The sequence below is a fragment of the Chelmon rostratus genome, chromosome 5, assembly GCF_017976325.1.
Source record: "Chelmon rostratus isolate fCheRos1 chromosome 5, fCheRos1.pri, whole genome shotgun sequence".
In the NCBI taxonomy this organism is placed as follows: Eukaryota; Metazoa; Chordata; class Actinopteri; order Chaetodontiformes; family Chaetodontidae; genus Chelmon; species Chelmon rostratus.
In genome coordinates, this window is record NC_055662.1 from 22,669,262 (window position 1) to 22,693,781 (window position 24,520).

Below are 24,520 nucleotides of genomic sequence, written 5' to 3' on the forward strand. Positions count from 1 at the left end.
CAAAGTGGTGAATCTTGCTCCATCCTCGCTTGTGAGTGACTGAGCCTTTCCAGGATGCTTCTTTCATACCCAATCATGATACTATCACCTGTTTGTTGTCTGTTCCAAACAGGTGTTTTCGGAGCGTTCCACAACTCTGCCAGTCTCTTGTTGCTCCTGTCCCAACTTGTTTGAAACATGTTGCTGGCAATTCAGAATAAGCAGATATTTAAAATAATCGATGAAGTTGATGAGAAATATTCAGTATATTTCCTTTGTACTGTTTTTAGTTGGATATATGTTAGAAAGGATTAGCAAATCATCACATTGTGTTTTACACAGCATCGTGAACGTTTTTGGAATCAGGGTTATAGATACAAATATGCCCCCACATAACACAAGTAAGTCAGGGAAGAAAAATTGCAATAGTAGGTGGTCATACAGTACAACTTTCTGTCGTACAAGTCACCACTAACCTTTAAACACATCATTCTAAGTCTTCTAACCATGATTTATGCAGGATAATGCAACAATACTACACTTTCTTAAGGAATAAGTCTTCATATAGTATGCATATGGTATGTATATTACTGAATACTTGAAATTGTAAATTCTATGCTTAATACATTACTGGCAGAGATCATGGGTAAAAGCCAGTGCCAATGTTTTATATATGCTCCAAAAGAAATGTAACATTCCAGTGAGAGTTATGTATCCTAAATCCTCTTTCTTTTCCAGTCAACATCTAACTACCATGCCAGGAAGTACGGGGTCCGAGCCGCCATGCCTGGCTTCATTGCAAAGAAACTCTGCCCCTCCTTGATTATTGTTCCAACCAACTTTGATAAATACAGAGCTGTGAGTGCTGAGGTGAGAGTAATGGCAAAACACGCAAACAAGGAGATACATGCATCTAGAAACTTTAATAAAAACAAATGCTGTGCTCTCCTTTTGTGGCTTCTTGCTTCAACTAACAGGCACTCCTGAATTTGTATTTTTCTGTTAGATCCGGGAGATTTTTGCAGACTACGACCCTCATTTTATGCCAATGAGCCTGGATGAAGCCTATCTGGATTTTACAGACCACCTGGAGCAGAGGCAGAACTGGCCAGATTCCTCGCGTACACATCGCTACCGTGCCAGCAGCACCACTACAGGCAGGACCTAATTATGCAGAAATGTAGAATGATTGCATGGCATATTGCGTTGTGTTTTTGTGACTTGAACTTTTGCCACATTTACTGTAGACATGACGTCCTGACGGGAAATATTTTCATACACTGGAAAACCATCATCATCCATTGTGTGATATATATATATATTTTTATGTAAAGGTGAAGAGAAGGTTGAGCTTCCCCAGGAGACAGTGATAAAGATGGAGGACCTCTCTCCGCTTCTGTTTGAGGACAGCCCGAGCTCCTCTCCCTGCTTGCCGGGCTCTAAAGCTGCTGCTGGTGGTGCATTCGAGGTGTTTGGGAAGTCTGCTGAGGAGGCCGTTCGAGAGATGCGTTTTCGCATCGAGCAGAAGACCATGCTGACTGCCAGTGCAGGTAAGGAGAAAACCAAATTAATAAAACACTGTTCTTTTTTCTACCTAAGCATCACATCTACGTGTATGCATACACTTGTGCATATGTGGAGTGTGCAACAATTAAACACAAAGTGAATCATTTAAATATATTCTAATATATTTTAATCAATCTTCACTTTCAAAATGTAAATCATCCTCTCATAGCTTTTTAATTGTGGGCAGTGTGGTAGGATTGAGTGAGTGGATTAGACTACACCAAACAGAGATTAATATAGATTTAAGATATACACTTATTATAGTGGGTTCACTAGCAGTGGCTGGCAAATGAGGAAACCTGGGGTAAAAATTTCTAACAAAACTTGGAACCTGTAAATACCAAAAAAAAAAAAAAATGTTTAGATTAAAGAAGATTACGTTTCTCTACAAATTGTTGGAAAGATTAAAATATGTTATCAGCATTTAAGTCTTTGATACTGTTTTAATACCAGAAGCTTGACAGGACGAAAGTATTCCATTTATTAAAGAAGGGGGGAATAATGGATTTGCTGCTGGTGGAGCACCTGAATTGCTTTCATATCCTCAGTGTTGATTTAACTGTTACATATTTGAACAGGGAGAGACTCAGAGATTCACGGTAGCATTACAAGAGCAGACAGGGGGGCTGGTCGAGAAGACTAGGACTCCATTATTATCCATGTTGGGAGAGAGTGAGGGTCCTCCAGATGAGGCCGGAACTGAATAGCTCTCGAGTTAGAAGCCCAAGAATAAAATCTGAAATTTGGCAATGCTAGACCCTCAAGAGGTTTTGGCGTCTGAAGTGAGGGTTTACAGAGTCTTGGAACCCTCCTGTTCCAGATGAATTCAGACAAGTGGCAAAATGGCAATGGCGAACAAGAGGGGACTCAATGGGCAGCCTTGCTGAGTGGAGCGGTGGAGAGGAAGATGTTTTGAATGGGTGTTATTGGTTCAGATAAATCCTGCTTTGTCTCAGGAGATTGATTCGTTGAAGACATCAATAAGGATTGGGGCTCATTTATCAGAGAATTTCCTATTAAATTCTATTGGGAATCCGTCTGGCCCAGGACATTTCCCCATTTGCATGGAAAAAGCTGCTTGTCTTTGGCAATAGTGATTGGCCCTTCTAGTGTCTTAACAGAGTCAGGGTCTACTTTGGGAATGTTGAGAGAGTTAGAAATCTGGTTAGAGGTGGAGGGGTCAGTAACATCTTCAGATGAATATAGAGACATGTAGAACTGCCTGTGTTAGTGTTAGTTGCTTAACATGGGATAAAAAAGTCTAAATTTGTGGAATCAGCTGACTTTCTTTGCCCCCATGCTCAAAGTATATGGATCTAGATTTCAGTAAAAAGTCCCTTGCCCAGACAGAAGCAGAATATCACATTTTACTTCAAGTGAAGCCATTCTTTACACATTTTAGGTGACGGTGAAGCAGATGTTGTCAAGCTGAGCTGTTTGTTGACTCACTTCAGAGAGTTTCTTTTTCCAAAGTTTAACTTTCTAACTTGAGAATGAAGTATTTTTTTAAATGTTAAGAGACACAGGCATACGGTTTTATTTAGTGACATAAAAAAGTTGATTTGTTGTGACATAAACCTCACAAAATCTTCATTATACAGCAAGCACGTATTAAGACGCGAGGCAAGATGTGTAAAGTTATAGTTATTTCCAATAACTAGCGCATGGTCTGAAATCACGATTGCTGCTCAATAGTAATCATAAAAGCCTGCAAAGTCTTTCCTGAGGGAATTAGAATTATAATCAATATGATGTATATGTTTTACCAGCCGTTCATTTCCAAACACATGATTCAATTACTCTATTCACTATTCTAGGAATTGCTCCAAACATGATGCTTGCCAAGGTGTGCAGTGACAAGAACAAGCCCAACGGCCAATACAGACTCCCCTCCACTAGAGAGGCAGTCATGGACTTCATCCAGAGTCTCCCAATTCGCAAAGTACAGTACACATTGCTCAAACTAAAACATAAACAGAGTCTTATGGTGTAGGTAGTGAATAATTATTCAACTGTAATATGAATGTTTGTACTATTAAAGGCTGACATATGTGGTGTAAAGTGAGTAATGATGTGCTAAGGAAGGGGGAACGATGTTTGAAAGACATTCTGTATCAATATTTAAAGACAGTAAAAATGTGTGTCCTTCCAGGTTTCAGGCATTGGGAAGGTGAGTGAGAAGATGCTAAATGCTCTGGGCATCAGTAGCTGTTCTCATCTTGGCCAGCAGATGGCGTTGCTGTCGTTGTTGTTCTCCGAGACAGCCTGGCATCATTTCATGCAGGTTTCCCTGGGTCTGGGCTCGACAGATATACCGAGGTACTTCTCTTTCTGTTTAATAAAACATTGATGATGATTATTGATGATTAAAAAATGAAACAGTCCAGTTCAGAGAGAGGAGATAATACTCACTGTCTTTGCTTTTATACAGACACGAAAAAAGAAAAAGCATGAGCACAGAAAGGTATGGTTTAGTGAGGCATCAATAGAGGTTAAATTGATTTTTTTTAGTGTCCCTCCTCTTAACGTTCCTTCATTTCCCCCCTGCCCCACTCTTTTCTGACAAACTTAACAGGACATTTAAAGAACTGAGTAAAGCTGAGGAGCAGTTGTCTTTATGCAGGGAGCTCTGTGAAGACTTGGCAGAAGACATGAAGAAAGAAGGCCTAAAGGTAGTGAATGAGGGCTGCTTTATTCATTTTTCACCACGGATGTACCTCTCTGCATATCTTATGAATGAGTAGGCTGTCTTAAACACAACTTTGTGCGACCTTTTCTGGTTACATCAACCACACACAAGGTTATATTGTATGTTCATAGGTTTCATTTTGTAGCTGCTGTGACATTGCTTGAATGAACCTTTCCAGAACACGCTGCGTGAAGCGATATAAAGCAAGCACTGCTGATATTTGAACAAAAATGGACAATCCCACAAAGAGAAAAGGGTTAGATGGGAAAAAGCAACAACAAAAAAAAAAGAAATACCATCTTATTCTTGGCCTTCCTACAATCACCCTGACTCCAAACTGAATCTCATACAATTACCTCAACCTGTTCATTCCTCTGCGAATCGATAGAGAAAGGACTGGATGGCTTGGCACGACCATCACCCCCCTGCCTGGGTCCCGATGTGGCCTTGATAGCTGGAGGAAATGGAGGGCCATTAAGGAGACAGCAGGGGCTACTATCAGCCTTGGAAATGTCTCCCTGGGAGATGATCACATTACAATGAAAGCGCTTCGTGGCGTGTTTCTCACAAAAAAGCGTTCTGACAGATCAATCAGTGATATGACAGGTTACAGAGATTTCCACCTCTATTCTGTATCATTGGTTATGCTTATAATTAAGAGGTTGTTAGACAGCAGACAGACATTATCTTATATGTTTTCCTAATGTGAATTTAGCTTTTCATATTATTTTTTATTTTTCTGAAGGGTAAAACAGTAACACTGAAGCTTAAGAACGTGAACTTTGAGGTGAAAACCAGGGCGCTGACGCTGCCGTATGCTGTTGCTACAGTGGACGAAATCTTTGCTGTTGCTAAGGACCTACTGAAAACGGAAAGAGACAATGAAAGCCCCCAGCCACTCAGACTGAGGCTCATGGGTAATTAGATCAGCAATATCACTGACGTACCAATTAACAAAAGTAACTTGAAATAAATCTAAATGATCTGTGACACACTGCTTGTGGAAATAATAATACAGTTGTCATTCATTTTAAAGTTTTCTCCAGATAATTTGTTTTTTGTGCTCGTAGGTGTGAGAATGTCTACCTTCGTCAGTTCGGATGATAAAAAGCCCCTGCAGAAGAGCATCATTGGCTTTCTTCAGCCAGGCAAGACACACTCTAGTGTCGCTTCCCAAGGAATGCATCAAAAGCTTGAGAAAGAGCATCTTTCTAATCTCTCCTCCCAAACCTGCCCTGGACTCAAACCTTGTCTTCCCCCAGTGCAGATGTGCCAGAGACAAGAGGAAGTTCCTAGGTGGAGAAAGCAGAGGGGGTTAGAGGGGAGCCAGACTTGTGAAGAACCCCAACAGTCTTTCTTCCAAAGGGCTCATGTCAGAAGACTGCAGCTCCAGGTAGAGAATGGAAACACACAAGAGGAAGGACGCAGGGAGGATGCTTCTGTGGTTACCTCTACAGGTGCTTTTTCTCAAAAGGGTGTAGAATCATCAACAAAAGCACACAAGAAGGACTGTACAGCCTCAGATCTCTCAGAAGATCACCTACTTTCTCCCGTAGTGGCTCATGCATCCACATCAGGCTGTGGTGGCACGGTGTCAGAGAGTCTCACCTGTCCAGTCTGCTTCAGGCAGGTGGAGACCACTGATCTGAATGTCTTCAACAGACATATAGACCAGTGTCTCACTGATGCTTCTAGAAAGCCAAACCAATGCACAATTTCTGACACAGATTCAGATTTGGACCTAGAGAATGACCATAGAGAATATGAAGTGGTGGACAAATGGAGGGGGGAGTGTGAGGTTGAAGAGGAGAAGGCAAAGAACAATGAAGAGCAGAAGTCAACCAGAGGTGATTGTCAGGAGGACCAGCGCAGCTCGAAAAATGATTCTGTTCAAACAGCTTTGTTGATCAATGGTGACAACAAAACTGTGACCTTGCAACAGCCTGACTCATGCAGCGATAAAGGCCCCGTCCTCATCTGCCCAATATGTCAGCTGACCCAGGGCGATGATGACCTCATTACCTTCAACCACCACGTTGACCTCTGCTTGAACCAGGAGGTCCTACATGAGCTGGGAGGACAAACATCATCTCCCTTAAATCCACCTTCAATTACTAATGGCAAGGCCGTGGGTGAGTGTGTGTAGTAAATGAGGCTGAACACTTGTGTTTCATCATTTTATCTGGAATAAGTGGGTTTTCTTTGCCACTTGGAGGCAGCACAAACAAGTTGTGAGCACAACACTGGCACATCTCCTTATAAATTGATATGGCGAACTTGCCATCAAACAGTCATTTATTGACATACATTCAGTTTTAGCCACCAGTTGGTCTCTACCAACTCCTGAGGTAGATATGACTCTTTAGCTGCTAAATGCTCCACTATGTTGACCAGTGGAGCATTTAGCTGTGTCCATCGGCTGTTCTGTGCTGACCAGGTAGTGTGTTTTATGCACTTTTCCACTGAAAACAACTGCCTGCTGTGGCAGAAATCAATGCAAGAGTGAACAAAACAGTTAAGTTGCAGACCAGACAGCTAAACATTGAGCTGAACGATGCACATGGTGATAATTCTCTGTAGGTTCATCACTATGATATACCTACAGTGTCACATTGTTCTCATACCACTTAAATAAACAACGTGCAAAACTCTGGAGAGGTTGAAGTCAATGAACAGCCAATTCTTTCAGACTTCCATTCCACATTAAAAACATATTACATACATTAATTTTGTTAGATTGCTGAATACAAAAGAAATATTTGAATTAAGCACATATAAATCCAATAATGATAATAATAAATCACAACCAAAAATATATGCCCGCATGCCGGCTCTGAATTGATACATTGTTGTATAAAACATTGAATATAGCTGCTTTGAATTATTCATTTTCTTCTTTGTGTTGTGTGGAGTTCCAGGTCTGTCAGTGTTTTCTGCATAGATCTGAAGTCTGAGAATGTATCTGTCTCTGCTGATGACAGATACGATCCTGTTAGTAACGTCTATAAACTGTGGCTGTAGGAATGTCTATTTGGGAGGATGTCGGTGACCTATGACCTTGTTATTTACTGACAGTGACATTGTGTGAGAAGTTTGTATTGATTCCTACAGAGAAAAGACATCTCATTTCAGCCCATGGGGCTTCCTTTGCCCTGGTCTTGGAAATGGCTAAATCACTTTCTCACCTATTTATTTCCTACAATGAACTGCACCCTGGTTTCCTCTTAAACAAGCCTGCCCTAGAAATTGCACTCTTTATATCCCTGAAGAGGTGTCACAATTGTGTTCCTCCTCAGTGGATGTCATTTTTTTCTCAGAGAAGAGGTAATGATGGAGTTTTTTTTTTTTCCTATCCATGTTCATGATGTCTGTTTTCTGATCACAGACAGAGGCCGTCTCCTGCCAACACAAGCGAACAAAGGCAAAACCAAAAGGTGAGACTTTTTGATTACAGATAGTTGTTGCACAGTGTTGATATATGGTCTCTGCATATTCCATGTACAGCTAAGTAGCATGAATCATGTCAAGATGGGATGCTTTAATTCATCAAAATCGTTTTTTCTGTTGTTGGTTTTGATTTCGTGTCTGTCAGACGGGACTCGCCTTCCTCTCCTCCTTCTAAAAAGGCTAAAGGCCTCGGTCCTCGCAACACCATCGACAAATTCTTCAGGTGACAGGGATGCACTCAGAACGCCCTTCCTCATCTGGAGGAACTGAGGAAGTTTTCTACAGGAAAGATTTATTAATTTGTTCAGGTTTTAGTCATGCTACGAACTCTATGGCTTGAACTGTCCTCACAGTCATTGCAGGATCGCTGATATTAGAAGCTAAGTATGTGCACTAATATGCCCTTTTTGGTTTTTATAAGCCACGCACTTGATAAGAAATTAAAGATGACAGAGAAAAAATCTGTTTGTTTTAATTCTGGTAAATTAATGGAAATATTTATGACCTTGTTGTCTGTCAATGCCAGTTTCATTGCCTATTTTCTCTTACCAAAGAGAAGCCTAATGTTTTCACTTGAATGAATGCTAAATGGACCATGCAGGTATTTATTACATGCTAAGGTTGCTAAGGTAAGTTATTGTATTCAGATATTTTCAGTAATTGTTTTTATTATGTTTTCCAGTGATAATACTGTATATGTTTAATGAAGATAAGAGAATCATTCTATCATGTAAATGGTTGTAAAGTTGTAATAAATTACCAAATCCGCTGAAATTTCACTTTGGGTAATTTTTCAATTAATTACCATCCATTCTCCATTAATTTAGATGAAACGCACAGAATTAGACTGATTTAAAGTAAGTTTATGACTGGGGTGTCTGAGTATGCGTAACTAGTCAACTCAACAACCTCCCTGGACAAGTTAAACTACTATTTAAACTACTTATTATTCATACTTCATTTTAATACTTTGCAAACACTGCACAGTGTTCAGAGAAGTAGTAAAAGTAAAGTAAAAAAAACATTTGGAAAAGTATCTTCATGTTACTCAAGGCATGATATAATGAAGCCATTCTAATCCCACCTACTAGTCATGTTACACAGGTAGAATGCGACATGGTCAATATTCTCTGGCACTATCAGCTGTCTCTCAAGGGTGTGAGCGGGTAAAAGTAAACACAGACTGGCCCTCGGGCATTAAGAAAGTAGGAGTACACATCCATTTCAAGGCATGCTGTTCAGTATTTGAAGACAGGAACTGCGTGAAACTTGGTAAAAAGGGGTTCTGTGGGATCCGTTTCTCCTCGCGTATTTGTTTTCGTACTCGGCTGTTTATTATATTTACACCAAGCCCACTAAGGTTACACAAAGAGGTTGTTCAAAGAGCTTCCCAATGGAGAGCAGAGCTTTGGCTTTTAGGGCTATGGTGAAGAAGCATTGTCCTGCGAAGGAAGATTTGGACCCTCGAAAGTGGATGAGACAGGAATCTGTGAGGGGGTTTGCTGACTTCATACTGAACAAGAACTCGGACAAAGATACAGACAACAGCTTTGACAACAAAGAGATGTGTGAGTACACAAGGACAAGAAAATGAAGAAAACGTTGTAAATAAATGTGGCTTTACAAAACATAAAATGATGGAACATTATGGAGCAAAATTTAAAGCTTAAAGGCTCTCTTGTTCAGGACAGAGCCAGTGAGGTTAAAGCTGGAGTTAATCATTTTCTATTCGTTGTGGTGTACAGACTGTATGCTGGTTGAATGATTGCTTCTTTTCAGGAGTCACACTATATTTGCACAAGGCTGAAACCTAAAACCAATACAGACTGTCTTTACCTTGCAGTATGCTCCTGTTGAGGTTTTGACTCATTGCAAATACTTCACACATCATCTGGTTGTATATTAAGCCTAGTACATGCTCTCATAAATATCATAGTATATATATATGCATGGTATATATGTATCTATATGTAAATCCAACCCTGTGTTGTAAAATCCTTCCTGTCTGCTGTGCAGTGCTTGACACAGAGAAGAAGTTTATGGAAGCAGCTAAGAGAAATGATGTGGAGACCATGAAGACTCTTGGAAAAAGGCTGAACCCCAATGCAAAGAATGTGGTGGGTCTGAGTAGAGAAATCCTGTATTTGCATCTCAGTATACTGCGTTGTGTAACATCCCACAGACAGACACAAAGGCAGGTAATTTCTGGGATTTTGCAAAAATCTAAATGGATAATGTACTGATTACGTTGTTTGCCTCAGCATGATAGGACTGCCCTCCACTATGCAGTAGCCGGGAAAAACAGGGAAGCTGTGCAGCTTCTTCTACAGCGCAGGGTCAAGGTGGACCAAAAGGACAAGGTGACATGGCTTGAAATGCCTGCATCTGAAAACTTGAGCCACATGGCCAAATAAATTTACAAGTAATCACAACTTTCCATTTTGTGTTCTGTGTCTGACAGTACGGTGTGGCACCCATTCATTTGGCTGCATGGTTTGGCAGTTTGGAGATCCTGAAATTATTAGTGCAAGCTGGTGCTGAACAGAAGGTTGAGAACGAGGTAAAGACGCAAGAAGTTTCGCTCTACTGTTTCATAACATTGAACATAACATTTACATGCTCGTCTCAGAACAAACCTCAGCGCAGACTCTCTTGTTTTTATTGTTGTATGTCCCTTTATTTCCCAATTCAACACAAGCTTAAGACTCTGCTGCCCCTCTAAATACAAGAGCTGGCAGAACACATCCACATGCTCTATTAGAAGGTACAGCAGCAATAAGTGGATAAAAGATATACCACATTTCTCCTATGAAATATGTAAGGAGCTTCTAATCATGTATCAATTCTGCAAAGATGCAAGAGCAAAATATTTCTCAGATATTCATCACCAAGAGGCTAACATTGTGAAAAGCTGCACTGAGATCTAAAAGAATTAAGACAGAGCATTTACCAGCATCCACATCACAAAGGAGGTCATTTGTTACTCTTAGGAGAGCTGTCTGTGCTGTGACGTTCGCAAAACTATGACTGGAATTTCTCAAAAATATTGTTTTGGTTTAGAAAGGCCGTAATCTGATAGAAAGCAACCTTTTCTAAAAATTTAGATTGAAAGAAGTCTTTGAAATTGACCTAAAATGATTTGAAGCAGCCAAGTCAAGACCTGGCCTCTTAAGGAGTGTCTTAAAATAAGACGGGACTGTACCTGCAGCTAGAGGGCTCATCAGTATGCTAGGAACTGCTTCAAAAATGTTTCAGGAGCTTTGTCGGTATTATATCAAGCTGACAGCTAGTGGGCTTCATGCCTGCAATTATACTTCCAAGCAGGGGTAAAGAGACTGGGCGGAAATTATTAAAAGCAGGAGGGTCTTCAATAGTGCATGTATGCGTGCACTGTACATAAATGTCTGTCTTTGTGAGGTACTTTGGCGCAAAACCTCTTTGCTTTTTAAGATGCAATATAAATTAACTGTTGACAACAGCAGATAACTTCACACTGCTTAATTAAAAAGAAAATGTTTAATACATCACAACTTGCTTTTTTCCACCCCAGGACGGACTGAACATCATGCACTGTGCTGCTATCAACAACCACACTGATATTGTAGAGTATATTGTTGATGACCTGCAGATGAAGGAACTAGACAAAGATGACCAGGTATCTACATGAATTTTCCATAAATTGAGTGTATAATTCACTTTCTGGGTAAATCATTGAAGACTATCAAAGCACATGCAGTAAATGTAATTGTTTGTACCTGTATTCTTCTACTTCAGTCAGGAAACCAAGCATTTGCACTGGCCGCAGAGCATGGGTGTGTTGAAATGTTAGAAATGCTGATGCACCCATACAATATGGCCACCATGAAGCCCAACAAGGTGTGTGTGGACCTGCTTATGCATTTGTGGTTTGTTTGCATCTATTTACAGTCTACGGTTATTTATGCTCATGTGTCTGAGTGCACATTTGCGTGTCACACCTGCAAGAAAGCTCAAAGTCAAACACTCTTTGATGCGAGTTGTTCCCTCCCTCCCTTCTGCCAGAGAGGAGACACGCCCCTGCACTTAGCTGCCAGGAACAACCAATTGGATGCTGTCCAACTACTGCTGCAGAGCTTTGATACTCGGGATGAAGTCAATATGGTAGACGATCAGTGTAAACATCCTCTCTATGGTTTGTGACAGTGCGTGTTCAGTGGCTAATCCACTGCTGGATGGTGGCTCCACTTTGGATTAATTAAGATGAATCAAACATGTACTGGTTACTACTATATAACAGGGTAAACTGTGTTCTTCAGCTCTGACTGGTAAACCATGCTTAATAAGATTTACTTGGTGCCTCTGGTCAAAGATTCTTCTAACTGGGATCAGAGCTGTATGATAGATATTATCTGATAGCAGCTATTATCTGTTTTAAATAATTAGAAATATTAAAAAGACTCCCAAGAAAAACCAGCATACACCAATGTCAAATATTTGTTTTGGTTATTAAGTTACTGATGTCTGTCCAAAGTTTCTTCAGCGTGAGAAGGTTGGTTGATGTCTGAATTCTAGTTGGTTACAGGCCTGAAAACATTGTTATATTTTTAATTTTAAATTGCCATCTACCTGAGAAGACTTGTTTGCTTATGTTATGGTTAACTAGCACCACTACTATATTTTTTTGCTGGATCTTCTGTGTTGCAGGATGAGGAGACAGCTCTGTACCAGGCTGCAGACAACGGTCAGGAAGGATGTGTACTGGCTCTGCTGGAGGCTGGCTGTAACCCCGACATCCTCACAACGGTACAACCTGTTGTTAATCATGTGCTACTGTAAAGTATTTCAATGTGGTAAATCCTTCAGACACCATCAAACTTGATGTGATAATGTTTTTTTTTTTTTTGATTGGTTAAAGGCATACAGCTAAACCTTCCTCTCTTGCGTCTCTTGTAGGCCAAATGCAGTGCTCTCCATCCAGTTTCAGAAAGAGGAGACACATCTCTTGTCCAACTCCTCTTAGAGTACAAAGCCCATACAGACTTTAAGAATCAAGTAAGCAAACGCAAGCTAGGCGGCAGCAGTACACTCTTTAAGGAAAGTTTTTCGGCTGACACTCTGCTTGGACACCATGTAATTTAGCATATTTCCTCTAAAAGCTAGCTGTTCATTTTTTTGGGCTTGTGTTGTCTAACACGATATTTTTGCTCTCAGCACCTAGACGCTCCTCTCCACCTGGCAGTGAAGAACAGCCACATCCCTGTCATCCATTCTCTACTGGCAGCTGGCTGCGACATTAATGTCACAGATAAGGTATGATCTCCACACTAACACAGGAAAATGAGATGTTAGCCAAACTATATACAAGAAAATAAATAAATAGAGTAAATGTTTGCTGCATTGTATTGTCGTGTCCTTTGCCACAAACTGTTAGAGGTCCCAGACTGTTATGCATCTTGCTGCAGAGCTGGCCAGAATAGACGTCGTGGAAATGCTTCTTAAAGCTGGGTTAGACCTGTCACTCCGGGATAAGGTATGACTTCTCACAAACACAATTTCTAGAGCTAATGTAGTGTAGTTGCCAAAAGCTAGTTCATGCCAGCAGCATAATGCATTAACTGTGAACAAAAGTGTAATTCTAAATGTGATCCTTTAATTACAGTTTGTGTATTTTGTTGTATGTGTTGGATTTGGAGTAGCAGGGTAAGACGGCTCTGGGTGTGGCAGTCAGAGCAGATGAGGCGATTATTGCAGACATGATCATTAAGGCAGAAAGATACTGCGCCTGGAGGACGGTGAGAGATAGTGAAATTTGCAACCTTTACTGTTTTCATATTTGCCATAATCCATTCTTGAGGCCTCGAAATCTATAGCTACATTCATCACAATGATTCATTTCCTGACGTCACAATCTAGATTACTTGAATCTCCTCTAATATTATTAAAGCATCCATGTTAAAATATGACTCACAACTCAGAAACATTTGACAGCCAATTTACCATCATTTTAGTTATGAGTTTCAAAATATTCATCTCAGACACTTGCACACATATTGCTAATCGTGCGTGTGAGTGCCTTTCCAATAATCTCTTCCCATGCCCCTCTGCTCTCTGAGGCTTGTGGCCTTTATCAATCTGATTTAATTGCCCTTTCAGGCCAACCCTGAGCTTAATGAGAGTGTTCACAGCGAGTATCCGCTAACGTTTAAGCTCGACCACCGCTATGAGACCAAGCAGCTCCGCTCGATGGCCTGGCACCTGGCGTACGAGCTCCTGAAACCAGGAGACTGGAAAAGACTGGCGGATCACTGGGGCTTTACTAAGGCGCAAGTGTCGGCCATCGAGGAGCAGTGGACAGGTGCCGCAACTCACACTTACTGGGCAGGCTTTTGCCAACTCTCTGAAATACAATACAGATTCAAATCCCCAAACTGATGAGGAAAATGTGGCAATGAAAAGAATATCTTTGGATAGCTTAATTGTTTAAAACAGACTGTGGTTATTTTATTTTTCCTATTTCATCTTCTAATCCACAGAGGCAATATTTAGGTTATTTTTACTAGTTGAATTGTTTTTGTGACTGTACAGTGCTGCGCATGTTTGTCCACAGGTCAGCACAGCTATAAAGAGCATGGGAACAGGATGCTGCTGATCTGGCTCCATGGGGAGGAGTTGGCTCAGAAGAGCCCTGCTAAAGAACTTTACCAGGGCCTCATCCTCACAGGGAACAGGAAAGCTGCAGGTACATTCAGTTAATATTTTTACAAAGCAAATACACTGAGAAATGTATAAACATGTACTTGTGCTGCCTGGGGATATGTCCCAAACTTTTAATACAGAAAATGTTAATTTGCCTTACAGATAAGATCCGGATGGAGGCAGAGAGTTCCAGCAGTAAGAACTGCAGCATTTCATGAGAATGAACACTGTAACTCACTGACAAAATGAACTCCACATTTACATTATTTTCAACTACTCATCTGTACAGGAACTTAGCAGTAAAATAATTTATTTAAAAATAAAATCATGCCTGAGATAATTAATAAATGGCTTTGGTTTAGTAAAGTAAACAACTTGTGATGTTGGACGGTCAATTCTCAACTGATAATATTACACACAAATATTTACACTATGTGATTTTACACATTTCAATACAGTTTCATCTGTGCATAATTTAAAGTAAAAACTTATCATAGAAATAAATGTTCATTTTGCAATTCTCAACTCTGTCCAGCTGGTAATCTGCTGTTCTAAACACCTGTGTCTATGTAGTACTTTGCTGAGAAAAATGCTATTGCTCAGGAAATTGTGCCTTTCACATTCATGAAAGAAAGATGAAAAAAATCAAATGTTCCCTTCAAATGTAGACAGCAAGGGCAAATTCATTCCAAATAAACTGGACTTGAATCTAATGCCAAGCTTACTATGTCTTGGATTGTTGCATAGAATGCATTAAATTTAAAATCTAGACTAGGTGAGAAACACTTTCTGTGAGATATGTGTGTGTGGTCAGTCAACTACTTTGATGGTGTGTACATGGCACGTGCTGGTGTGTGTTTTGGAGGAGCTTCTCCCTCCGGTGGAGCTCTGACCCTGCTGGGAGGTGCGAGGAAACTTAGCAGCTGTGGCCTGGCCGACGGTCAGCTGAAAGAATGAGAGAAACAAAAGGAAATGCTATTTTTCAGCTTCACATGACTAAAGGTATACATGGAATAACCCAAAGATACATAAAGCAGTGATGCCCACTGTCCCATACCTGTGTAACAGGATGATGGCGTTCAACTATCACAGAACTCATGGGTGGAGCCACACCCATCACCTGGAGGTTGCTGCGTGCAGTCTTACCAACGTCAGGACGTGCAGTGATGCGAGCTGTTACAGTCTTTGAGGGTTTTTGTTGACTCGCTGTGATGACACGACCACTGACCTGAAACAACAAACATTATTGCATCTTGTATACATGTGATTACTGTATTAGAGACTTGAAAACATTGTGAAAACATCCACAAGATCCAGGAAGAACACCAACATTGCAGGTGGTGAAGTGAAAAAGAATAAACCAACAACCATACTACGTTGTTCCATACATGTCTGGGGTCTCTGAGAAACTCAGGACCATCTTTGGATAACCATGACATGGCTGACTGATAATCATTACAGACAATGTAGTAGAGACTTTTTCTTTTAACTAAACTTAAACCATTTTGTCTTCTTGGTCAGCAATTTGATGTCCAATTATCAACATAATTAGCTCTTGTGAGGTGGACATTGCCATTACTTGTAAGCCCCTTGCATTAGAGTCAATAGATCAACATGTCTAATGCTAACCTGTTTGTGGGAACTTGCAGCGCCCCCAAGTGGGAGTGAGCTGTGTGCCAGTGTAGTGGGAGGGAGTGCTTCTGCCCTAGACGTAGGGGCACCAGAGCCCACCTGAGCAAGACAGAATCGGGAACATGAGTGGGATTTAGTGGAAGTTAGCCATAGTGCAGTAAATGAAAACAAACAGGAGGAATTACAAAAGCAAATTTAACAATGCTGTAAGATTACTTCAGTTCAGTGACATCTACATGGGAAGAGGTCAGTGCGAAACCATAATTCGCAGCAACATAAGGTAACAACAAGCAAAAATTCTAAATTAAAATCTAAAATTAAAAAAAAGGATTTTAATTGTATGATTATATTTTATTTATATGAAAGACTGATGGATTGAATGATCCAATGAGAGATTTGAGAAGAAATCAACCTATGGCATAGAAGAGCTATGGTGTTTGATAAATATATGTTTTCAACAGAAATTGTCAGTGTCTCACCATATCCTCTACTTCGCTATAGGAGGGGGCCGGGCGGTCAAAGTGGACTGGGCTGAACCGTGCAGAAGAGATGGGATATGGCTGAAGTTGAGCCACTGCAGTAGAGCCAAGCTCATCCTGGGGAGGCAGAGTATCTACAGAAAGAGAAAAACATTAATTATTTCAGACTCAGGCACAATATGGTCTTGACAAAAGTTAGTTATAGTTCAGTCACTAATTTTAAAGCTGAATGTTAGACTGACTGAATGTTTTCCTTTGAATAGAAAGCCAAACCATCTGATATTTTTGTGAAAAAATTTCACTTTAGTTCTCAATACTAATGATATAAAATAGGAAATCTACCTCTCTTGTTTGTTTGAACTTATGTTAACAGTACAAATGTTTAACCTGAATATGTAACAGAGAAACCATTGCCAACTACAAAACCCTTATTTGATAAATCAAAAAGGTGGCTGATCATTAAATATACATAACTCCTCCTATTAAGTATGTGTACTTAAAAAAGGCTAAATACCACTTCACATCAATAAGTATAGAGGTGGAGAGAGGAGGGGAGAGGAGGAAAGAGAACAGCAAGGACGCAAATGTCAGATTTATGGTCAACTCTTGTCTTTTCAGTTGAAAAACAAGGCACCCACCCACTACCAAAAGTGAAGAGAAAGACACATCAATCACCCAGTCACTGAAAAATCTGATCACCAACAACCAAGTTATTTTTTTCTAACACTGAGCAACTGTTTTGATAACTTTCAATCAAGATTTTTGCTCCATCATAGCACAGAGACTGCACTCATATAGACACTAATTGGCACTGAACAATGACTCAAGCAAAGTCTCTGTCTCAGTATTGTTGAATTTTGGTGCCATATTTAACACTGTGGAGTAACAATTCTATTGCAAAGATTAGAAAACTGGGTGGGACTCTCTGGGACTGCCTTCGAGTGGTCTCCATGACACCCGCTCTCACTCAGAGAACTGACTTCAAAATCCTGCTGCTTGTCTACAAATCACTCTGTGGCTCTGGGCCCTAATACATCTCTGCTATGCTTGTGCCATATGAGCCTCCTCGAACACTTATTACAACTGAAACTAGTCTATTGGTTGTCCAGAGTTAGAACAAAACACAGTGAAGCAGCATTTTGTTATGCACAGACCTGGAATAATTGCCCAGTAAATAACAGACAAGCCTTGATTCTGATCATTTATAAGTCATAGCTAAAAACTTACCTATTCTACACTGCCTACTCTACCCAGTAGGACTTAACCCACAACGTTAACATACTACTTAATAATAGTAATTACATGGTTTAATAAAACGGGCTATTGAACTTTTCCAGCAAATCATTCAGCGCCACATCAAGGTAATAACCTGTACAAAGTACCCCTCGGTCAGCACTTAGTACATCCACTGACTCATCACTCCATTAGATGAGTCAGTGAATGACTTTAAGAAAAGAACACAGACTCTGTCCACTCCACTCCACTGCCCTCTATTGTAGAAAATGTGTTTGTGTCTTATCTGTCTTGATAGTTGCACTAAATCGATATAGAACAGAGGCAGGGCTAACCTTTCTGGTTTAGTGTATAGAGCAGGGCTCTATTTATATAGCTTTAATGTGCTAGTTTGTGTGGTCATTCTGTTACAGACCATGCTGATCTGGAGGTTGCTCTGGTCGTCCCTCTGTGGTGTGGAACATGCTGAGAGCCTCCATGTTGAGAGCACACACACCCCTCATGAAGGCTTTCTTCATAGATTCCTCATAACGCTCTCGCTCTAGTCGTAGTCTCTGAATTTCTGCCTGGGCCTTCTCTATAGCCTCACAGTGCTGCAGAGACAGGTGGCAGAGTGCAGAAGGAATCAGTCATTTATCAGTTTATATGATACTGACAACACCAAGATGTGGTTCATTTATTGCTTTTAATATCAGGCCTTTGTCTTGTAGCCTTGATATACTGTACTGTATAATCTGTAACACACATCAATAAGTTTTCCCTAACTACAGTTTCAAATTACATGTATTTCTAACAATTCACTAAAGAGACCTTTTAACATATACAGTATCTATGTAAGGAATTAATAAATCATGGCAACTAGTGATACTTTGGAACTGCTTCACATGACTCAGCTCTGCAAATGTATAATGTCTCTTTCTGACTACAGGATGATGTGGATCCTTTGGTAAAATACATTAATAAGGTAGAGTCAAGTATGAATTCAACAATGCAACATCACCATACACACACTGTTTTATACTCAGGTCCTTCCCTGGCTTATTTACCTCTGCCAGCTTGGCTTCATACTCTGCAGACAGGCGGGTGCAGACCTCTTCAGCCTTTGCACGGCAAGCCCGCTCCACCTTGACCTTCCAGTGTTTCTGAACCAGAGAGTGCCAGCCTAACCACACCTTCTTCTTCAGCTGCAAATTATAGTGCTGCTGTGCTACTTGAGCAGCATGAGCCTGGCAGGGAACCACAAGACCATGAAAATATTTCAAAGGAAATAATTACACCCATAATTCATTCTTGTGCAGGTGCAGTACATTTTCTCTCATGGTGCACTTTGTGTCACGGTTTAGACAAAATATGAGTCATCCACTAAATTTTCCATTTGAAAGAAGTGGTGTAAACAGCTATTTTGTAAACATAAAAATATGATAAGCTATGCACGTTTTGAGTTTGATATGCAGTATGGTATGAAAAAGAACAGATTGTTCATCAGTACACTGACAAGATTTCATGTGTGGAAATTTTGTAAGAGGGGATATTTGTGTAAAAATGTGGCATGTGCATTTTCAGTGTGCAGTGACATACTGATGTATGAGTCGGTAACTCATGCAGAGACTATCATTTGCATAAACCAGTAAACTGTGCTGACAGAAATCTAGCAACATTCAGGTGCATTCACGACCAGTAATGTTATATCCACTTCTCAAAAAATACACCTATATGAAAGTAAAAACATAGAAACAAAATAAACTATACTGTGATTGCAAGTGACAAAACCCATAGATTACAAATTAATGTCATAGTGATATTACATGTGACGCCCATATGATGCTCATTCAATCCTCTTGTCCAACACACACACCTTTTTTTTTAAATCAAGTCCATCATCATATACTGTAAGATATGATGATAGATTAGCCCCACCAAAACAAATGTGCTATCCTCTCTTTTGTATCATGTTCATGCAGACTAGCAGTAGGATTTTTTCCTTTTGTGCCAGATAAAGTAATGTTGATCTTTAAGATGTTCTTCACAGTACAGTAGAACATTTTATTCTCTGATGACAGAATTACTATCCATGTGTGTACAGTTTCTTACTGTGAAAAAAGGGACAAGAGCGATACCTGTGCTTGTGCAAACATGATTGCTGTGTAAAGGATGGTGTAAATATGCGCCTTGCATTAAAAAGGACATGAAATCCCATGAAGACAAGCTTACCAACAACAAATACCACGAAAAATAAGTGAACCTATGGGAAAAGCCACCTTCTTATCAGTTTACCTCTTCTTTGGCCTCAGTGTGCTGAAGTCTCCAGTGGGTGAAGGTCCTCATTTTTTCAAGCTTTACTTTTTGTTTGTCCAACACTTGGCTCAGGTTCACTATCACCTGAGGGCGGACACATAACACAATAAGCTTGTCAGTCTAAAAAGTTTTTAATGTATCAAATATACATACTATAAGTGTGAGAGACAGAATGTGCAAGTAAGAAAAAAGTGAGCTAGGGGGCTAACATGGAGTAAGCCCACCCAGTCCTACACTAAAACTTTACAACAATGGAAATGACTGGAAATTAAATCTCAGTCTAGTGCTTAATCCATTTTCAATCTATCAGCACATTATGTACTGGAGAAAGCAAATACAGTATATACACGTGTAGTCACCTCATCTTTTCTCTGGTTGGAAGTCTCGTAGGTATGTAGCAGCCCCTTCAGACTGTCTAGCTCTGACTTTAAGCCAGCTGTCTGGGCTGCATTCCTCTCCTTCTCTTTCTTCATCTCCAGCTTGTGCTGCTCCTTGAACGCAAGCTTCCACTTCCTGAGCTCAGTCAGTACATTTGACTAATTAGGAAATAGAGGGTGGGACAGTCACAGTATGTTCATTACACTACTTCAGTAAATATGGGGATATCTTCGGTTGTTTTTAAATGAGATAAATAGGTGCAACAGAGGTTTTGTCACTAACAGCAACTGCAAAATATAAAAATCTAACAGATTAGGAGGAGGTACACCTCTAGAGGATTTAGATGTTTACAACAGGTAACCACATTACATTTCGACAGAGTCAAAAATAACCAACACACACAAATGTGAATAAAATTGGCTTATCTTGAAGGTAGAGCACTGATTTACTTCCTGCAACAACAGTCAAGATAAATGAAAGAGTCTCAACATCCTCCTCTACAGTCCACGGTTCTTCGCTGCCTTTTGCTAGGTCAGACTCCTTTATCAGCACATCTTAGCTGGCCATTGGTTGTCATCTGCCCTCCATGAATGAGTTGTATAATATCAGAAGAAAAGGGCAGGAAGGACACCCACATGCAGGCACTCACCTCCTCCAGAATCAGAGACAAAATTAAAAGGTCACTGGCGCCACGAAGCCTTCTGGAGATTCCAATACTTTACATTCCCTTTATAATCTCTGACCTCTTCCTCACCATGGCCTTTGTATAGTACATTGGCCTCAGTATTTCTTGAATTGAATCCATCTCAAGTCTAACTTTGTTATGGCATGAATGTGTGAAATGTCAGTATAAACCTACTGTGCAGATTTAAGATGCTCATACATGTACAGTATTCATTTTTTATCATACATATGAACTGAAACTTGCAGTGTCAGTGACATGCTCTTCAAAGGCTCAATCAATGCTTTTTTGACTTTGTGCCATAGATTTTACCATATATAAAAATTCTTACCTATGATTAAGATACATGTATTTCACAGTAAACAAGCAATTCAGTTTCATCTTTTAAATTTATCAAGAATAAACTTGGGCCTGGTTTGTTGTAAAAATTGCAGAAACCCAAAACACACCACTCCTGCTATTATATTATTGTGTGTGTGTGTATTATTATTATTCAGCTATATCAGCACCCATTATCTATGGTCAGCCCTCAAACCGACAACAAATACGAGCCATTGAATTGATTGATTGTCGAAGGAGCGAGAGGAAGCAGACTAACCTTCAGGTTGTTGCTCCATGTGTCCAGAATGTTCTCCATCTTGCTTATTTTCTCTTCTGAGATAAACATCTCTGTCACAGCAGACTCAAGGGGGTCTGGGGTGTTTGGCCTAGACCTCTCAGATGTCATGTGTAACCTGTCTGAATGAGTATTTGAGAGCACTGACGCCCTGCTAGACGGCCGACCTGCCATCTCCTCAGCTGGAAGGAAAAAAAAAAAAAAAAAAAAAAACAGAGTAGAAAATGAGACAACACTGCAACTGGATGGTCGCTGTATTTGATACTGAGAGAAATTATACATATTTGTATTTGTTTGTATTTTTAATTAAATTTACCATGAGAGGCTCTTAAGTGTGTAGGGGGCTCAACAATCAAGGGGAAGGCATGTGATCTCAAGCTTCTTCTAGAATGCCTCCCATCTTCAGCTTCAGTGGTAATATTTGAAAGAAGACAGGAGAGACAAGGGAAGGAAGTCAGAGGGTGAGGCACAATAGAATACAGATATAACAAGCATGTTGTTACATTTTCACCTGGAATAAGTGAGTAAAATTAACGATAAAAGTACAATGTAAAAGTCAGAAAACAAAAGACAGAAAAGGTGATGGCAAGAATGCTGAATAAGATGAGCCAGCTCCTCGTCCAGGAATGCATTTATGTCAATATCTTAATTAAATCCTGCAGGGGGAAGAGAAAGCCTGCACTCTAAAGAGCAGTGCGGGAAGAGTGCCAGGAGATCATTACCAATCGGCCGTCTGCTTTCTACATCCCTGTGCACTACTCCATGACAGTTAAAGCACCTCCAATAGGAGCTGCAGCTGGAGCTGAGGGGGGGGGGGTTGATGGACTGTTTAAGATGTGGGTATCGTAGGGGAAAGAGATAGGGGGAACGATCTGACAGACTGATATCATATGCATCTTGACTAGACTGGTTTACAAGCTGAAAATATGAGACTGATAAGAACACACTACATTTTTTTTCCATGTTGTGATGCCAAATCCTTTTTGACAGCTGATCATTTGATGGGGGCAGTGTCTGGAAGGGCTCAAGTTGTGTTTCTGTCAGAAAGACTTAGTGAAATGTGTGTATATGAATGTATCTTGCATACAAGAGGAAACCAAGATACCTGCTGGGCGCTGTGAGTGTGTGTCATCTTTACTGTGGGAAGTCCGACCCTCTGCAGACAGATATGAGGTGCTCAGCCGCTGCACGTGAGCACTGGTGAGTGTCTCATGCTTAGGGGTGACCACAGCGTAGCGGAGAAGCTCCTCATACTCATCCTGTTGATCCATAAACAGCAAAAAATTAAGCGTCTGTTCATAGCTATTTCAGGAAAACTGATTTTTTTTTTTTCATTTTACAAGGTGTATCTTATTTTCATAGTCTTTTATTTTCATCGTCATTGTTCCTATTGGTTATGATAACATTTTAGTCATTGTCAATTTTGAGACACATGGACACAAAGCACACAGCTTAACAGTGAGTGAATTAGGGTGGGCAACACAACCAAATAAATACATTTAATAAGCTGCCAGTTTAACAATATTTCAAATTGCTGGTGTGTTTGCCTTTATTTTTAATTCCAAATATACAGCTTGGAGAGTCAATTGAAACTTGGAGTATGTTTAAAACTATTTTGTCTGATTGCATGTGTTGCTTGCCCTAACCTAGCACTCTGAAGATGTTTTGCACGATGTTGCTGTGTCACCAGATCTGTGTGATGTGACTAGTGCATAAAAGCACATAAATGCACATAAATGCCTTGTGCTTTTGTATAACCACCTGGAGGTCAGAGGACACAGAGCTGCCCCGATCAGAGTCCTTGTGCAGAACAGGACTGGTCTGTTCTTCTTCATCTGAGGACATCTAGACAAAAATATACATGGTTGGAATTGTATCAGTTTAAGGATAGACTACCAAGAGCATAAGCCAGAAATGTCAGGTCACATTTATGCCTCATATGTAAGTCATATCTTGTAAAACGTGGTTAATACTGAACACTTTCTACAGTATATTAACATAAAACGTCTGTATCTTTTTAAACCACAAGGACAAATAGTAACATTCATCAAGATTTCATATTCTTTGCATATGGTAATTTAGTACCAACTGTTGTAGTTTTTAATGTAAGTGTAATGTATAATGTAAGTTAGCTACAAGTTACTGTACATACAGGACATAAGGGTTAGCGGATAAACTGTTCGAAAGTGGTCATAATCAAGTACACAAAAACATATCTGTACAAATAAAAAATATGCAAATTGTTGCTAACTAACGTTAAGTAACATTTCAGAACATATTTGATAAGGCAAATTCGCACATGTCATGTTAACTTAGCTAACATTAAGCACACCATACAACTTAAAACAACAGCATAAAATATAGCACAACCACATATGCTAGTGTAACTTTCTCTACAGTAACTGGAAGTTAAGCCGTTTCTGACAAACTGAAGAAGAAGTGGACAGCTAATGTTAACTTACATACGTCAAAACATACACACACGTTTCCTTTTTGGAAGCAACGCTGAAAAACATAGAAATGTTTGAAGCAAGAAGCAACACTGACAATTAATGTGGAGTAACGGTGCCTTCGGAAATGTTTACCTGATATATATTTCTAAGCAGTCTACCACACTCCTCGGTGATACTTATTCCGTCAGTTGGAAAATGCTTGCTTTGCCGTTTCAAACAGGCTGACTCTTAAACGACAGACTCTATGATTGGCTACTGTTTACACAGCACCGAGTTAAATCGTTTGTGATTGGGTACGATGTTTCCGTGGTAACGTTAAGCGGAACAACGCGGAGCTCACCAGATATGCCTACTACAGTACAAATTAAAGCTCCGCTAAAGTTTTTTCTGTGATTT

The 24,520-nt window shown here is 40.1% G+C and overlaps 3 protein-coding genes across 4 annotated transcripts in view; 2 read left to right on the top strand and 1 right to left on the bottom strand.

Annotated features, from left to right (window-relative positions):
- The window catches only part of polk (polymerase (DNA directed) kappa), a 20,693-nt gene extending 12,239 nt beyond the window's left edge, over positions 1 to 8,454 (top strand). For both annotated transcript variants that reach the window (XM_041937351.1, XM_041937350.1), the window contains exons 5-15: positions 718 to 849; positions 986 to 1,136; positions 1,314 to 1,529; positions 3,363 to 3,487; positions 3,698 to 3,864; positions 3,977 to 4,009; positions 4,121 to 4,217; positions 4,980 to 5,151; positions 5,305 to 6,366; positions 7,620 to 7,668; positions 7,827 to 8,454. In XM_041937351.1, the coding sequence (XP_041793285.1) occupies positions 718 to 849; positions 986 to 1,136; positions 1,314 to 1,529; positions 3,363 to 3,487; positions 3,698 to 3,864; positions 3,977 to 4,009; positions 4,121 to 4,217; positions 4,980 to 5,151; positions 5,305 to 6,366; positions 7,620 to 7,668; positions 7,827 to 7,908 (2,286 nt within the window). In that variant the 3' untranslated portion in view covers positions 7,909 to 8,454. The remainder of the gene's footprint in view (positions 1 to 717; positions 850 to 985; positions 1,137 to 1,313; positions 1,530 to 3,362; positions 3,488 to 3,697; positions 3,865 to 3,976; positions 4,010 to 4,120; positions 4,218 to 4,979; positions 5,152 to 5,304; positions 6,367 to 7,619; positions 7,669 to 7,826) is intronic.
- Positions 8,455 to 9,066: 612 nt separating this feature from the next.
- ankdd1b (ankyrin repeat and death domain containing 1B) lies at positions 9,067 to 15,007 on the top strand. Its single transcript, XM_041937220.1, has 15 exons — positions 9,067 to 9,249; positions 9,698 to 9,798; positions 9,943 to 10,041; positions 10,143 to 10,241; positions 11,232 to 11,336; positions 11,456 to 11,557; positions 11,723 to 11,821; positions 12,365 to 12,463; positions 12,614 to 12,712; positions 12,872 to 12,970; positions 13,092 to 13,190; positions 13,357 to 13,452; positions 13,814 to 14,015; positions 14,268 to 14,399; positions 14,519 to 15,007. Exons 1-15 carry the CDS (start codon positions 9,075 to 9,077, stop codon positions 14,572 to 14,574), a joined length of 1,662 nt encoding a protein of 553 aa, XP_041793154.1. The 5' UTR covers positions 9,067 to 9,074; the 3' UTR covers positions 14,575 to 15,007.
- poc5 (POC5 centriolar protein homolog (Chlamydomonas)) lies at positions 14,355 to 24,299 on the bottom strand. The gene is made up of 13 exons (XM_041937219.1): positions 24,257 to 24,299; positions 23,433 to 23,516; positions 22,777 to 22,930; positions 21,988 to 22,077; positions 21,654 to 21,853; positions 20,355 to 20,531; positions 19,975 to 20,079; positions 18,747 to 18,926; positions 18,116 to 18,293; positions 16,468 to 16,601; positions 15,986 to 16,087; positions 15,414 to 15,584; positions 14,355 to 15,301 (listed from the first exon to the last, which is right to left on the bottom strand). The coding sequence occupies exons 2-13, from the start codon at positions 23,514 to 23,516 to the stop codon at positions 15,167 to 15,169; spliced, it is 1,710 nt and encodes a 569-aa protein (XP_041793153.1). The 5' UTR covers positions 24,257 to 24,299; the 3' UTR covers positions 14,355 to 15,166.
- Between the last annotated feature and the right edge of the window lie 221 nt (positions 24,300 to 24,520).